This window comes from Cydia pomonella, chromosome 6 (genome assembly GCF_033807575.1).
Source record: "Cydia pomonella isolate Wapato2018A chromosome 6, ilCydPomo1, whole genome shotgun sequence".
Lineage (NCBI taxonomy): Eukaryota > Metazoa > Arthropoda > Insecta > Lepidoptera > Tortricidae > Cydia > Cydia pomonella.
The window spans coordinates 18,046,594-18,064,442 of record NC_084708.1 but is presented as its reverse complement, the minus strand read 5'-3'; the positions used below and the strand labels follow the sequence as shown (position 1 = coordinate 18,064,442).

At 38.9% G+C, this 17,849-nt stretch overlaps 1 protein-coding gene across 1 annotated transcript in view; it reads left to right on the top strand.

Moving 5' to 3' along the window:
- The first annotated feature begins 733 nt into the window (after positions 1–733).
- The window catches only part of LOC133519170 (protein patched), a 31,473-nt gene continuing 14,357 nt past the window's right edge, over positions 734–17,849 (top strand). Inside the window, exons 1-2 of the mRNA XM_061853131.1 lie at positions 734–1,235; positions 8,348–8,540. Of these exons, the coding sequence (XP_061709115.1) occupies positions 1,083–1,235; positions 8,348–8,540 (346 nt within the window). The 5' untranslated portion in view covers positions 734–1,082. The remainder of the gene's footprint in view (positions 1,236–8,347; positions 8,541–17,849) is intronic.

The window sequence follows — 17,849 nt, the reverse complement described above, 5'->3', positions numbered from 1 at the left end:
ATTTTTCGTGGTACTAATAAGTAATACTTATACATATGATTGTACCTAATCGGCCCAATCCAATCCAGACAAAAGTATCCGGCTCGAAGGACCATTTAATTACAATGCTGTTTCTTGCGACCTTAAGATGTATTCTGAAACTTAGTTGATGTTTCTGAGGCCTAGAAGTGTCCGGGGTGAACGATAGTCGATGGACGACACTCGGCACGCCCGCTATATAAATTCATTAGTTAAATCACCGCCGGCGGCGTTTTATGTCGGTTACTTCAAAGGGCCAGGCCGCCGCGCCCCGCCGGGGGCGCTCGCCCGACTTTTTACTCAGAAAACTCTGTAAACAAAATGATATGGTGCGTCCGAATGTTTGATCCGCCTTTATTATCTGTATACAGAAGGCATGTTTGGCTAGCATACGCCCTTTCTTTGTGATAAATGTGGAGTTTAATAACTTTTGTGTACACGTAAACATTACTTTGGACTGTCAACTGTGCATGCAGCACTTGGCTCATTCGAAAAGTATTTCGGTCCGTATCAAGAAATGAAAACAAAGTATTTGACAACTACAAATTTAGTCATCAAATTAAAATGTTTAATTACTTTCTCTAACTGGGGCCTGTTGTTGATTGCAGCATTTTCAGTTAATGATCCGTCGACAGTCAGAGCTGTTTATTTTTCATCCACCCTCTGCTCCTCTCTCCCAGCCTCCCACCCCTTCAGTGCGCGAGCGGGATAGCCCTATTACGTGTGTGGTCCCCAAGCGAGTGGTTCGGGTGTTTCCGCCACCACTCGTTCGCTTTCGTTCTCCAGAACGGCAACATAACCTACAGAATCATGATGGCGGCTCAACAAATAGTCAGTGTTGCTCGACGCGCGCTAGTGTATACACGTGTGTGTTGCGTGCGTTACTATTGTAACGAAACTCGGTGCCGTCCCATGTTTCGAACCGTACAGTGCTAGATAAAAGTGACGAATTACGGTGTACAAGTGTATGGTTATGTGGCGGCGAGTGATATGACAACGTGTGCCGCCAGACGGACTCCGGCCGTCTTCATGAGGATACTGGTGACAAGCCTGGCCCCGAGATCATGGTGGCTCCCGATTCCGAGGCTCCTTCGAATCCTCGGATAGTGCCTGCTACGCGTGAGAGCCCCTCCGCGGCCGAGGCGCGCCACAGCGCCGATCTGTATATCCGCACCAGCTGGGTGGATGCAGCACTAGCTCTCTCAGAACTTGAAAAGGTACACCGTCAACAACATGAACCTAACCGTGCAGGCAACCTACTGTCATGTTGTTGTACCACGTGTGATTGTTTTTCTGTGAATGTCAATAGTCAAGGAACGCGGCAGCGCTAGCGTGGCGCCGTCTAGTGGTTAGTCGATTTACTATTTAAAATAACTTAGGCCACAATGAGCTCGTCAATATCGTATCAAATAATTACAGGGTTGAACGATTTTATTTCCCTGAAGTGAAGTTCAATCATTATTATATGAAGTATTGAGTTCTAGATAAAATATAAAGTATAATATTTAATGGGATCTTTAAGTGCTTAGGTAAGTAGGTAGCTAAAATACAAAAAATAATAAAAAAAAAAAACGTTACCTTTCCCACCCTAATAAAATGGCTAACTATAAATGTCCACTAAAATGTTGCAATAATCTATATACATGTTTAATGTACATATTCTATGTACTCTATTCGGTAAAGACAGTATGATAAAAGTGTATAAAAATACCCATTCCGTAATAATCAGGAAATTGTTTGTATGAACACAAATTGTCCCGCCGTTGCCTACGGGACGATTCGGGGAAGGTAGCGCTTTCCTAGAAGGCAATAAACGCCGCCCGCGGTGGTCCACACCCTGTAGAGCCTGTGCAAAATCTAAAAAATCTTTCTCGATTTAAAAATACGGCCCGATTAGAAAACGTGTAATGTGTATTAGGTCTAGATACGATATGGATCGAATACGTCAGTGTCAAATGTGACGTTTTTGTTTGAAGAAACGTCATTTATGATACTCGTACTGACATATCCGGCCGTAATTTTCGCTTATATGATCACTTCGCATCATAATACTTATCAAGATAGATAATTTCTTCCTATAACACTAAACCCAATAACGGCAGTACTCTTTAACAGAATCAATCAAAATTCAAGAACGTTAAGTAAATAAAATAACCAAAAAAACCAGCACGAATACACTTAAAAAAAATCAAACGAAGGCCCACTTTTGTAATAGGGAAACAAAACAAAAACAGCTGTAATTCGTGGTGAGCTATAATGTAGGTGGAAGTTGGTCGATCGTATGCAAGATGAAGCAATTAAGGCGCAGTGAAGGGGCGGTGCGGGAGGGGGGCCGCACGCGCACCGGCGCGGGCGCCGCCGATAGAGACATCAACGCGGCGCATGCCATGCCATACTTACTCTACTAGAAGAGAAATTTTATTTAGCTCTGACCTAATGTAATGATAATTGCAGCCAGAAGAAAATTATTATCAGTGGGCAATTGTTACAAAAAAAAATAGTAATAGTGGAAACGTGATTAAAATAAAGGTGATCTTAAAATAAATACTCTATGTAATTTTACGGTATAGTAAACTCGTCTAAAAAACACGAAAGTAATTATTTTCTTATTGATAAAATGATACCACCCGCATCATATCTTCCTAATAAATACTTCACCGAAAATAAACAAAAAGAATGCTGCGCAAGATTCTACAAAGTTTTTAAGTCTTGTCTGGGTGGACCGCACAGAGCTTGCGTCGTGGAATTGAGACATCTTGTGGTTTCCGATCGTGTATCCCTTTCTTGCTTGGGGAAGGAGTAGTTTCTTTTCTTTCCTTACGATTTATACTCTATCTCTTTCCCACTCGGTTTTCCCACAGATCTTTTGTCTTTGTCCAAACATTGAGCGATTCACGGCGACGGTCAGCAGCTGCGCCGGAGACTTTTTGAGATTGTACAAGATTCAGAGAAACATGCCATTCTCGATTGTACTAAAGGGTTCTGGAAAATGCTAAAAATATACCGTTGGCTATATGTAAATGATGTACGTTATAATTTATATACACTAAATTATGCTCGGAAAGATTGTTATAATTCCACTATCCGTTGCTTTACACATTAATGAGTTCGTAATTAAGGTAATATGTACATGTTTTAGAAGATGTATATTTGAGTATTTATAAAATACTCTTCCCAAAAAATATTAAAAACTGTATTAAAAAATTTAAAAGGGACAAAACATATATACCTAAGTATCTATTTTATTTTAAACATTTAGGTATTTATTTTCCGGGCCTTATAAAGCCAATCACTGTAAATGTTTCGGAGATCATAAAGATTAACAAAATCTACATTTACACCGGCCGAAATTAGCAGAGGCCAATAATTGATATCATTTATCATCCGACTAATAAGGTAATGGAGTCCAATAAAAAACAGCAAGCTGGTGGCATGTGGGTTAGCCACAAGCAATTCAGGTATCAAATGACGCCACGTGAGCCGTTTAGGCCACCGGCTCCTTGCAACATGGGACAGCGTACACACTTCATTGCACTTCGACGACTGTTACCCTCATATCTCCGCTTCCGGGCCAGTAGCTTCACACCAGCTGGCCAAATTACTTCCACTGGTGGTATTTTATTTCCATAATTTTACAGTCAGGATTACTGGTAACATAGTCATCCCAGTGTCACATAATTCATGAGAGATATAAAACATCCCACAGACGTAAGGTCTCGGCCACCCGTAAACTTCGCGGGGACTAGACCCAAAATTTTAAACGTTTAATAATAGAACTAGTAACCTAGTGCGTTACTGATAAGGTCGCTATCATATGCTGCTCAAACCGGTTACGCTGTCCACTAGTAGGTAACTTTCTCATGGATATTGACTTGTTTTCCGCGTTCGACATGTTAATTTAACAAATTTAAGTTTTTTCTTTCGGCTATTGGTAAGTTATTAAATTAGACCAAGATATGTTGGCAGCTATTTTGATAGCACAGACTTTGAAAGTATTATTTAAACGTCATAATGACATAGAAATTTGACGTTTAAAATAACACTTGCAAGGTCTGTGCTATCAAAATCGCTGCCGCGCTTAGCTTGATGAACTCTAACTTGATTCGCATAATTCTTTCCTATCTCGTTAAATAAATAAATATTATAGGACATTATTACACAATTTGTCTAAGTCCCGCAGTAAGCTCAATAAGGCTTGTATTGAGGGTACTCAGACAACGATATATATAATATATAAATATTCATAAATGCTTAAATACATAGAAAACACCCATGACTGAGGAACAAATATCCATGCTCATCACACGATTATTTGCCCTTACCAGGATTTGAACCCAGGATTATCGGCTTCGTAGGCAGGGTCACTACCCACTAGGCCAGACCAGTCGTCAAAACGCTTAAAGCTTCCGCTTTTTAACTCGTTTCTTTATAATTCCTTAAAATAAACGGAACAGTTAACATTTTACCGACCTGTAAAGGTACCATGTACTTTAATCAGTGACTTCCCAATCATAATATATGTATAATTGCAACCAAGTTATTAGTGAAAAAACTAATATACTTTTGCAAATGAACCAGTCTATGAACAGATAAATCAAGTAACCTTCAATAGCAAATAAAAAGAGTTAAGACATTCCAATATGAGCTTATGCATTCGAGCAACTCTTGTGTATCGGGTGGGATTCACAATATCACCGATTGGCAAGTGCATTGATGGTTCCTAATGAGCTCGTATGGCCCAGAGTTAAATGTTTAATCCAATGCACCGCTTGTTTCTTGAAATGGTTGTATGTATAATAGCCTGAACCTTGGAAAACTAGAACTCACTTGTATTCTCGACGCCCTTTAAGGGCATGGTAAGTACTATGAAGCAACTAAGCGCACGATGCCTCGTGCATTCTGATGGGATAATAGAGCCCACACTCACGACCCATTATATGCAGATCCGGAACACTGCCGGAGCCCGCCGTGTCGGCCAACTCGATTGATGCCAGCGGATGTCAAAGATCGCGCCAATCAACCTCCGCTCCAAGCCACTTGCTAAACTAATACACGAACTTGCCACATGACGTGATTGATAAATCATCGTACGTTGGGAAACTTTGTATTTAAACAGAACATAAACGAGTATAGGAGCCTGATAAGAAAAACGAGACGCCAAGCACCTGCCGCAAAGATTAATTCTGAGGACATTTTGTGATTTCAAAAGGACATATCAGTTCGTAAAGTAACACGAATATTTTTACTATTGCTACTTTCAGAGGAGTGAAATCGTAATTAAACAACCAATTCTTTTAGAGAAATATCGTCTCAAATGTAAAATACATAGTTATGACTACAAAAATAATAATAAAAAAAAACAAGAAAAGATAACTAGGCATATAATTTTTGCTCATTAATGGCTACGAGTAATGTCTACTGTTATGAAATCTATAATAGACACTTTTAAGAGTAATTATGTTTATTGAAGTAGATGCTTGATTATTACAATAGTGCCGACCTCTGATAAGAAAGGCTAGACTTAAAAGCGGCTGGCGTGTCACTGGGCAGCCGCTTCTTAAATTATCTTTTGACGGTTTCCTGTGAGATGATAAAGTGCTCTGTTTACTGGATAGTGTATAATTATAGTGTGACAAAATTATTTTTAGTTCAACTTCATGGCATGATGGCTGAGTTGTTTTTGTTATACATATTGCCTTGCCTTTTAATATTAGAATATCTTTGTAAAATACAATCCACCAGTAGTTCTAGTGATCTGCTCCTAGAGCTTAATCCTTATTTGTAGGAAGCCGCAAAGTCGCCTGTGTTTTGTGGATTATAGTAACTTATCCACTCAGTACCACTTTATTAAGAATTGTCATAGGAACTACCTATATCCCAAATATTAACACTCCAAAATAGGTACACTAACTTACCGCCAACTATTTTTCGGCACGAAAATGTTGTAGGGACGGCACTATCACAAATATTAGCTATTTGCGTAGTAGATCCCTTACGAGCGTTTCGCGTCGTGCCTACATTAGGGTAGCCGTATTTAGTACCTGAATGAAGGGTGTGCGCAGTGTCGGTGCAGTGCCGTACGTTCCACGTGGGCCGCGCGATGCGGGGCGCGGGGCACCGGCCCAGGCGCATTCCGGCCGTGACGTCACGCCCACCCAGCGCGCTCGACATTCACTGCGCCCGCACACTATCGACCGTTCTGTCCTGACTCTCATCGTAGCTATCTTCTATTAAAATATTATTACCGTATTTGTTGATGTTGACTTCATTAACTGTGCGTACTACAGTTCAGCGAACTCGTTCCCCATTCCTCGCATAGTGCCGATTGAAAATAAACGCCTCGGAATTCGCTCAAGTCGCTAACGATGGTGTAATTGGTGCTGTCAGGTTCGCGTTTCGTTCTCGTGAGAGGTGTGGCGCTCTTCCCGCGGTTTATATGCGGGTAATTTAATAAGATATGATTCAATTGTAATCCGTTACCCGAGTGGCCTTCGTGCGCACCTCTCTTTAACAAGAAGTATAAGACTTGCCTACATACCACATAATGTTAGGGTTTGCGGGACTGGTACAGAGGGAATACAAGCAGAACTTGAGAGCTGTACGAGTCGCGCGACTCGAGTGTGCATTGCCCTCTGCTCCTCGCCTTGGCCTTGCGGTCGCGCATGTTATGACTTATGACAACGCCGGCATTATGACGTGACACTTCATTCATGATAATCGAGTCTAATTTTGTAGCGTACCTAAGTCACAATAACATTGTGATTTAGGCAAGGCTGATGCCTTTTAGAAACATTCAAAACGTCCTTTCTTACCATTGTGGGGTTAAAAACCTGAAGGTATATTGAACATTTACTACAAATAGTCAATTATTTATCAATCTTTTAGGTCTTCGAAACCAAATACTTACCAAAAATGTCGTTTTCTAACCAGAATTTAAAAAAATCTTACAACAGTATTTCAACCCTATCAGTTCGATCTGTTGTACAAAACGCAGTACAACAAAGAAAGTTTTTTGTCTTAATATTGTCTTCGTAAACGTTGATGATACCGAGCTGGCCATTAGGCCGGATGGCGTAATCGTCGCTCAACACCGGCGTCGCCGATTGAGTTATTATTATGTAATTAGTAAGCGGTCAGGGCTATTTCGATCGCTAACAGAGTTCAGGCGAACCAAATGCGCAGGAGAGCCAATATAAGTGCACTCACCTGTAACAGATAGTTGTTACGTAGCTAGAGATCAAGGAAATACTTAATTCGCCTGGGACCGATTAGCAATAGGAATATGCGGTCTGTATTCGGCTGGAGTCCTGCAAGGCGCCACGGGAGCGCCTCATTAATCACAATCATCTGGAAATTATTTCCAATTTTATGTTTTATTACATCTACCGCCAATGATATTGAGGAATCATTTAAATTTAATCACCAGAAAAGCATGCATCTTGGTTCCGTATAGCATTAGGTCGTTCGGCTACAATATCAGTGGGTGATAGGTAGATAGATACTTAACTTGAAACTTATTGACTTATTGTTCCGATAATTGTCTTAAGTTTTAGTTGACTTATTTTAAATACCAGTATAAGCACAGAATAAGTAATAGTACTGCGGTACAGAAAAGAAACTTCCTATAAAGCCGAAGTTTGACAGCGATTTAGGGACGAATCATGCTGTCCCTTTCTAATGTATGGCACTATCCTTTTCGGCTATTTAGGGTTGTCAAAATTCATGTCTGTGGTTGTGCACGCTGACGTCAAGTTGTGCAAACCTAATAATTGCCCGTAGCAATCCTGAGCCAAACGGAGCCGAGAATGCCCGAAAGGATCAGTTTCGCCCCCCTGGTTAGTAGGTCCCTTTCAGCCTATATAACTAATATGTAGTAGAATATAATAAACAAATAGTAGAAAATGCAAATAGTAGTAGTAGAAAAGCTGGTGACCGAAGAGCTGGCGGCTTCCTCGCACAACGTATCAGTATTGCGATACAACGAGGAAATGCCGCCAGCATCCTTGGTACAATGCCTCAAGGGCCTATTTTAGATATAAGCTAGTTATAGTAATCATCTGTATATATCCATTATGTATATTGTTATTGTCAATAAATAGAATAATTCATACACAAAATGTTGACATTCAACTCACCTTGATTTTGACAACATATATCTCATAAGATAAGAGTGCAGTGCAATGTCTGTCACTACGTTATGTGTCGCCTATTATTTGCATAAAAACAGCAAAACAATAAGCATGTATGCTTCAAACTCGCTTCGATCGTTTAGTATTCAATTTGGTCGATGAAAAAAAAAATACAAATTTTAATGTAGTTTGATTTTCAGGGTAACATCGAAGGCGGTCGCACGTCGCTGTGGATCCGCGCGTGGCTGCAGGAACAGCTGTTTGTGCTCGGGTGCTTCCTGCAGGGCGACGCGGGCAAGGTGCTCTTCGTGGCCATCCTCGTGCTATCCACCTTCTGCGTCGGCCTCAAGTCTGCGCAGATACACTCTCGCGTCGATCAGCTCTGGGTTCAAGGTATTTCAGCACTATATTCTACAACCAATACTCGGAAGGCAAACGAACAAATACTTCACACATTACTCATGTATTTCTTATTTCTTAATGTTCATTTCATTTGAGCTTCATACATTGTATGAGTAAGGGTTCAGGTTTCATTATTTTTAAGAAATAACTTTTACTTTAAAGAATTTACATGTACGTACCTAACATAAAGACCAGTTGATTTGATATAAATTATTTTAGAAAGGATTTTTAATATCGTTATTTTATCCGATAACGTCATTGTGATGTTATTACTTATTAGCATCAAGCGAACAAATATCGTCTTGTATTTACCGTAGTTGAAAATTCCAAGGATATAAAATTATAATTACCTACACAGTTTAAACGCATTGTGTGACACGCACTCGCCAATAAAACACCAACGCACTTGCCGGCACGATATCTTTATTCTCCAAAAGTACCACCTATCAAAAAACCATAGGCATCAAGATAAGCGCAGTGGCGCAATGTGCATCGTAGGAATACCAACAGCGGCGGCTTGCCCGCTTCCGTCGACGTGCGCCGCATATTGCTGCCCCTCGAATATAAATGCATCCATTAACATCCAATATTAATGCATCCATCAACATCCAAATTACAATTTAAACGTCCGCTGCAGCGGCAAAAACATAGTAGCCCGCCGCTTAGAAGCTCGTTCAAATGCTTGAGAGTAGGTAGGTAAGGTGCTTTGAGCTTTGGATAACTTGGAACGCGAGATAATTTTGAGAATTGCTATTATCTACTAAACTAGAAGCGCTTTACTTATAGAATAGAATACAAATAATTTCTTCGTAAGCACAAACACAAAATATAAAATTATACAAAACAGAGAAACATAAATGGAGAAAGTGCCACGAAATGGTCTCATCTCAGCATGTTGCTGGCGATTTCCAGCGCTGATCTCTCGATGAGACCATCCGGTCCGATCCGGTTATACTGTTGCAAAAGTAAGCAAGATGCCTTGACACCTAAACGTTGCAGTAGCGTGAGTGTGGCCAAAGTATGAAGTGCTTTTCAAAATTATCCTCTAGTCGAAGTTATCACAATGATGACACGTCCTACATATGCTCAAAGGGTCCACGGATGTTTATTCATTATTTTGTTTTAAAATTGCACATAAAAAGGTACAAAAGCTGGACTTAATGCGTCACGGCATTTTCAACCACTTCAACCAGTCAAATATAGGACCAAACAGAAAAATGAGGTGGAAGAATGCCTATCTACCTGTGGGTTTAAATTAGATTGAAACTGAAAGATCTGTGACGTATGTAATATTTTATTCAATTTTCTCACATTTTCAGAAGTACGTGCTAACCACACTGTCGTACACTCCAAATTCCAATTTAAATGTATAGGACTACTAGCAAATGTTGAGTTAATGCGAACATTTAGATTGCAAAAGGTTTGTTAGAAATAAAATTCAAAATTCAAAAATTTATTCTGCAGGTAGACTTCAAGGGCTCTTTTACAAGTCAATACAACATTTATAGTAACATCATATAGTGACATGAAAAATACATAACAACATTATAAATATAACAGCCAATACCTGTCAACCTCGGCAGTAGTTACATATTTGCGGCGTTTGGGGTTGAAACCCTAGGGCCGTGGGGGCCTAGCGCGCGCCGCCTCTATAAGGAGTTAGCAAAACGCCTTATAGAGGCTTCGGGTGATCAGAGGGCTGGCCTGTACTTCGCCCAGCGGATAAGCATCGCTATCCAGAGGGGCAATGCAGCCAGCCTTCTGGGCACCCTGCCAAGCGGTCTCGATCTGGGACAAATTTTTTATTTATAAGTTTTTAATTTAAGTTTTTAATTGTTTTTCCACCTATTTGTGTTTATTTCAGTAATAAATTTGCTGATATACCTGGGTAAACATTACATTATAATAATCTTAAAATAAATAATTACTACAATACAATAGAGATGTATAGTCTCTAAAAATATCTCTAAAAATAAATACCTACTAACTGATTTTTCTTTCGTGACATGCTTCATAGAAAAATGTAGGTACAAGTCGCTGCGGAAGCACGTCACGTTTTTGTCGTGTCGATAAGAACTTGTCATTCATTATTCTTTTGGCGGCGATTATCGAATGAATGAAATTATCGGCGCATCCATTATATTCAAATGAGCCGGTACGTGCAAATTTGATGACACGATACTTAGCAACTTTGAGTTTACTTTGTGTCTTCAATTACGTATGAATTGACCGAGTTGATGGTTACTATAATTATTTTAAGTAGGTTGTTAGGAAAAATATATATCATTTGTCACTGATTTATCCTTCTGGGCTTTTTATTTAATAAATAATTTATGTAAATATATATTTTAAAATATTGTAAATTATAATTTAAAACGTTTCGTAATTTCTATTCACGTGCGCCAGATTGATAATTAAATTGTGTAAATTAGAGAAACATATTAAGTACTGAAAATTTTACATCACACCCCAAAAGAATGGTAGGCTTATTGGGGTTTTCGAGGGCGGAATTATCGATCTTCTGCTACGTGAACTCTTTTGGCAGAGTAGTTCGATTCGTCACGTATTGCACTCTCCGGTGGCACCAAATAGAATATAACCACTAGGTGGCACCAAAGTGAATCATATGTCAAATTCTACAAAAAAACCTTGTAACAGTAAAGACCGGAGACAGAAGGTGGACGGTTCTTAACGCTTTCACTTACTACAGCCCAATATCAACCTTCGAGGATTTCCGGCAAGGTTCACGATGACGCGCCGCAAACGATACCTAGGCGTTCAAAAGGTTAAGTATGTATGGAAATCATATACTCGTAGGTGTCAGAAGGCTTGTCTTAATATCTTTAATACTTAACCATATGAAAATAGGGCTTTTCGAAAATAGTGCAGGGCAGCTAGGTCAAAGACACAGACGCGTATTAAGAATACACATATATAATCAAACGCTAAATATATCGCATTATTTAGTAAGGTTTACATAAATTAATTCATTGTAACATGTTTGAGTTTTAATTTATTGCTTATTTCACTAATTTCTCGGTACTGGTTATCTCGGGGGATGGAAAATAGTACTTACCAAAATAAACTTATGAACATATTGTTATGTGTAATACAGCCCAGTCTTAATTTCCATTTAGTCTTGGCTGAAGTTTGACAACTATTAACTACGAGTAGAAGCTCTGTGCGCTGTAGACCACGCAGTATAGCTTAAAATTGGATATAAGTAAGGCTCCACCATTTTGATTTTTTTTAACAAAAACTGAATTGACAAAAAATCTATTTATTCATCGAACTTGCGTCCATAATACATCCGGACATACGAAAGCATTTTGCCCAAGCTGAAACAGGGCTATAACCGGGAAAATCGAAGTTCGTCAATTGCGGGCGTTTTTCTCCGTCACTCTAATTACGTCTTAGCGAGAGTAAAAGAGAAAGATCCCCGCAATTTGCGAATTTCGGTTTTCGCGGTAGGCCCTTTGAAATGGAGACGCTATCGCTAACGCTCGGTCAATCACTTATTATTTATTGGTATAGTTTTCGAATAGCAAGTAAAGGCTACTTAGTGCACGCGGTATTTCCGCCAAGAATGGTCACGAGTGTTACGAAAATATAAACTAACATTGAAATTACTGATATAATCTGGTAATTTTCTTCTGAGAGGATGCGTATTTCCTATGCGAGCTCTTGACTTTGGATCTAAATATGTATAATCTACCGTAACCAGTGTATTCCCAATCAATTTACCTAATTAGGGCAGTGAATGTTTTACTGTTATTAAAAATAAATATTAACATCCATACATACACACATACCCTCACATAAACACTTTCACTTACATACAACTTACTGAGACCTTTTTAACTGTTTTTGTGCTTAGTTTGATAGTTAGTCATATAATAAAAAAATCTTATTTAATTTAGCTTTAACAATAATGTATTCTGTTAAAATGAGAACCGCACCATTTCGATACTTCTCTGAGATTCCCACGTGACAGGCTGAGCCTAGTGTGGGGATCTATGTACTGCTGGTCTTGTAATGCCAAATTCTTGAAATAAAATATATTATTCTATTCTATATACATTTCAAACTAGCACTTTGATTTTTATTATTTTTCCGTTAAGTTTTCTGTGCCCATCTGCTACGGCGTAGCACATGTAGCATCTGTAGTAGCATCTACGGTTGAATACTAAACTTAAGGCAGCTGTAACAGAATCGATATTGGCTTGCCTTTGCCTTCACTCAACAAGGTATTTAAAAATGTACAATAAACTATACTTAAGGGGCTTTTGTAGTAAAAACATAATTAGGAAAAGAACTCTTCATTGTTATAAACATAAGCAACAAACAAGTTTTGTTCCTATAGTATTATTTACAATCGCTTTCGAGTTTCAAATGGTTTGACTCGGAGCTGTGGAGACTGTCCTTGAACACAACTGATAGTAAACAACCGGTATGTTTTTTATTGCCCAAATTTTCTGTATCTGGGTGGTCTAACAGTGTTTTATGAATATGATACATACATTAACAAAGTCGAAATCCATACCCTACAATTAGGCAAACGTTAATTTAAACTCATAGTAACATCAAGGCATAGCTATATTAGCTATAGTCGATGACCTATTTCATTTGACATTATCGTTTTACAGTGACCGAGAATAAACTTATTTATTAAATTTATCCAATTGTCTGGAATTTATCAAATGTGACTATCGCATATTTAATAGCCTCTGGATAGTAATTAATTAATTCACATGCTATGCAGTAGAAAAAATCGCTCATTCATACCGTTTGCTTATAAAATAAATTCTTAAACATCATTTATATTAAATCTTTGCTACCGTTCAAACAATACATATTGAGGGCCTTATCGCGGAACAAAGCCTCCGTTAAACAATGCCGAAGGCTTCGGAGTTCGGAGTCGCCTAACAACTTAATTAGGTGGCCCGCGGCCGCCCGTAAATATACCCACGTGAAATTACGACCGATGATAAAACTAAAAAAATGTATAACATTTCTATTGACTCACAAAAAAAACGAGGTATCCGATTGTCCGGCCCGCTTTTGTGTGAAGACGTCGTGCTGTGACGTGGTTTGTTCCACACTCGTCTTTTACGCTTCGCTCCTGCCCTACTCGGAATTCGTTCTTTTGCGAATGCGGGGCTAGCGTGATGGCTCAATCGAGAGCGCAGCAGGCGCGTCAAGCTCGGGATGGCATACCCACCGTGGAGAATGAGTATTATGTGCGGAACGTGACGGGACTTACGGTATTCTATAGCAGGTAGATAATTGAGGACGCGGTCTAACACCATTTGCACAACTCATAATTGAATAAGGTATTCCTAGACTGCAATAATGATGTGAGTTTTTCTGACATCTTCACCCCTTCCCATAATTTACTGTCGGTTTATTATGAAACTGCTGTAGCATACAAAATCGTAGGACTTCAAGAAAGTACTGTTTTGTCCGGTTTATTTTACATATTTGGTGACCATGACCGTAATTGGTTCTAGCTAGATCATTAATTGACGAACACTTTCCAGAGACACATTCCTTAGCTTTCACTTGAGACATTTTAATCTTTCGTTCTGCACTATGAGAAAATTCTAAGGGTCCGTTGCATCAACTATAGTCTACAGACTGATTGTGAGCGTCAGGATGGCGGGTGTACCCCAGCGAACGAAAAATTTATAATCATATTGTACCTTCACTAGAAACCAGTGTACCTCTCCCTAAAACGAGATAGTTAACTAAAATCTTGACATCAAAATGCCAGGTCGACCTACGAAATCTTGCACTATACTGCACTAAAAGTATGCAGTTATTTATATCTCCGGTGGTACCAATATAATGACTACCTATGAAATCTTTCATTATCTTAAGGAAAATGTATGTATTTATATTGCCTTATGCTTTTTATGTATGTATTTATTCAACAAAAACCAGTGTAGGTACCTCTCCCTAAAACTAGATATTTAAAAAATAAGAGCCACCAAAGGTGGTGTATTATTAGACGTAACTTAATATCCTTAATCCCGCCATCTGACGCTTACGACCGATTACTGTAGGTACATAACTTGCAAATGACTTCCCATATAATAACAATTTTGCGAAAGTTTTAATTACGGAAGCAACAGATCCTAAATTGCAAACAGGGCGCATGGCTGGAGTGCAGCTCCAGCATCTGTATGTTTAAGAATCGGCGCGGGTCCGGCGTCGCTCTCGTAAAGGACGCGATTTGTTTATTCCGCCATCCATCTGTTGTCTACGCTGGCTAATTTGCATAGAGGGCCTGGCCGGGCGCGCGGGCGGAAGGCCGGACCACACGGGCCGGGCGCAGGCGCGCGGGTGGCCGCGCAACACAACATGCGCGAGCGCACGTAGCGCCCCCCGCTCCCCGCACCGTGCTATTCTTTGTGACGGACGTCATTCATTGCGATCGTATCGTCTCTGATCGATCACACTACAAAACTTCATTATCACCGGTCGCGCACGTAGCCTGCAAAGCCAATCTAAAGAGTTTTATCATCCGGTGAATTACACATTGTGCTGATCTGCAACCCGGTCATTAACTGTCGCTTATACACTGCTTCCTGTGTTGCGTGATGAAGCAATGATACTGAGAATGTAGAATGAATATGTGTTCCACAAATTGAATCCTGAAAGTTACAGAATCAGAAAAGTCGTGTGGTAGTAAAAGCAGGTTGTGTGTTGTGATAGCCTCGCATGATCTTACATTGTCTGCTTCTCGCTGCACTATTTATTATACCCCATGTTATGCAACCGTTGACATCTCAATTTAGTGCGGTATGGGTTGGTAAATTGAAATATTTAACCTAAAAGGCTTTATCCGATTTATAGTTATTTTTTTAGCATTAGAAGGAAGGAAATGCGATGCGATGCTCTATGCAAATATGTAACAATTATAAATCATATACGACTATTTACATTATTTGGCTTTCATAAGTAATACAAACTAATTTTTAAAAAGCTATTTTCAAATTTTTGCAATTATAAAATTTTCTAACACTAAAAAACGAACTACTTATATTAAAAACTTTACGCAATATATTCTACTACTTCCTGCTCCCCAACCATTTCATTTAAATTGAAACGTGATCGATATTAATAGCGTCGACAATCCGATACTTAAATCAATCTCTACGCTTTCCAACGAGCTAGAGTTACGTTGGCGTCGTAATTTGCGCCCACGACTCCGGTAGGTGTTAAAATAGAGGCGCCCTGTGTGTGCGGGCGCCGATCCCATTCCACTTGCTTTATGATAATCCTCAATATCCGGCGAGTGAGCTATGTTTAGGAACAAAGCACGCCACAGGTTGAGCGCTCCTGCCTTGCTCTTGAACAGCCATTACGAGTATGTTACGTCGGGCTGGTTCAACGGTTTTGCGTGGCAGGGTCAAGGATAACAGAGATTGATAACAATTCTTTATATAGGTATAACTGCAGTCTAAAGTAAAGTACCTAGGTCTTATATGTGTTTTAATCAGGCTTACGTTATTTGCGAATGAAAGTATCAAAACGGTACAAGAAATCTAGCAGCAGAAGTAGGACCAAGAAAAGTCATCCATCGGCTAGGTTCACACGACGTTAATTTGTCCCGTATATCGTAAACGGGATTTTATCGAATATAGTGACAGCAAAATTTGTAATCTCATTTGTAACTCGATAAAATCCCGTATACGGTATACCTACGGGAAAAAATAACGCAGTGTGAACCTAGCCATCGGGGTTAATGGCGCGGGAAGCTAAAAACAGGAAAAAACCTATACTATTTTAACATTTCTAAGCACACTTGAAGCTTACTAACTATTTTTAATTCATAGTTTGGTAATTATTTTACAATAAACAAAGTTATAAATACACGAAATCGATTTTGCACCAAACTCTCTGATGTATGCTCATAAGATATAGTTATTTGAAGCGTACGTGATTTAATGTACGTTTTATTATTTTGATTATGCAGTGTGCGAAAATAGTTAAAGATAAAATCAATATAATTCCTAATAATAAGATTCCGGTTAAGTTTACGTATCTATTATTATTAGTTTACCTTTCTATCTACCGTACCTACCTACGTTTACCTATATGTACGTGGACCTTAATTAATAAATAATCCGGCCAAGAGCATGTCAGGCCATGCTCAGTGTAAAGTTCCGTAGTTACACATCCATTACAGTAGTCTGCCTTGAAAGGGGGCTGCTATTAGTAAGCATCATGTATAATCAGCAAAAGGGAGTACCTTCGCGGCGCTTTGTACGTCGTTGTTTGTGGGTGTGTAATGCTTAATATAATTATAAAAAAACTATCATACAATTGTTATAATGCCATTTGATATAATATTATATGTTGTAATGTAAGAGTCCTATTGTGTCTCTCTAGCTATAGATTATATTTTGCATTAAAAATTAATAAAACTAAATTTCATCTCATACAAAAAGCTGCATTCCGTCACCTTTTCGGGGACAAAAACAAGACAACGAAAATTTTAACCCAGTTATTTGTTTGTTCGGAGCCGCAGTTCCAACCTAACCTAACCCATTTATGTCCTGCACTCATTATGCCACACAAATAATTATGTGATGTCCCTTGTTAGAACAAATAATATGCTTTAGAGTATGTAATAATTATGGCAATGTATATTAGACGAAGTGTAAATATATACCTTATGACCAATTATACCAATAATAACATTATGTTTGCCGTTAATTAGGTATTACGGTAGTATGCCATTTATTACGTTATTACTAAACTATAATAATATATATGAAAAGTAATTATAAAAAATTTAGTGCACCCGTTGTTTGTACTAAAGGGGCCAGTTACCAGTTCGCCGGACGATACCGGCCTGTCAGTTATTCGCAAAAGCAGACAACCGCGAATAACTGACCGGCTGATATCGTCCGACGAACTGGTAATCAGTGGGCCTCTTTAGACAGGAAAACTTTGCGCTAGCTCAAAAACGGCTTAGTCAATAATGTTTGCTATAGTTTTCATTGAAAGTTTTTACTAAGATTTATTTTCACGAGGTTTTTCATTTTGATCTATGGTTCAAACCTCTCCTCTAACTTTTGAACCTACTGGGGGACACCTTTTTTTCTTTGGAATCGACTATTTCCGAAGATAGATGACTAACTGTATATGTATAATACGATGAATTAACTCTGTGAGAAAATGGTTGTCAAAGACCCCTATTAAGTAATTTTGATAGGCCGATCTAACAATATCACATACAAAAAAAAAACATCCCCACTTTACGTGTAGGAGAGGCGCCCTAAAATACCT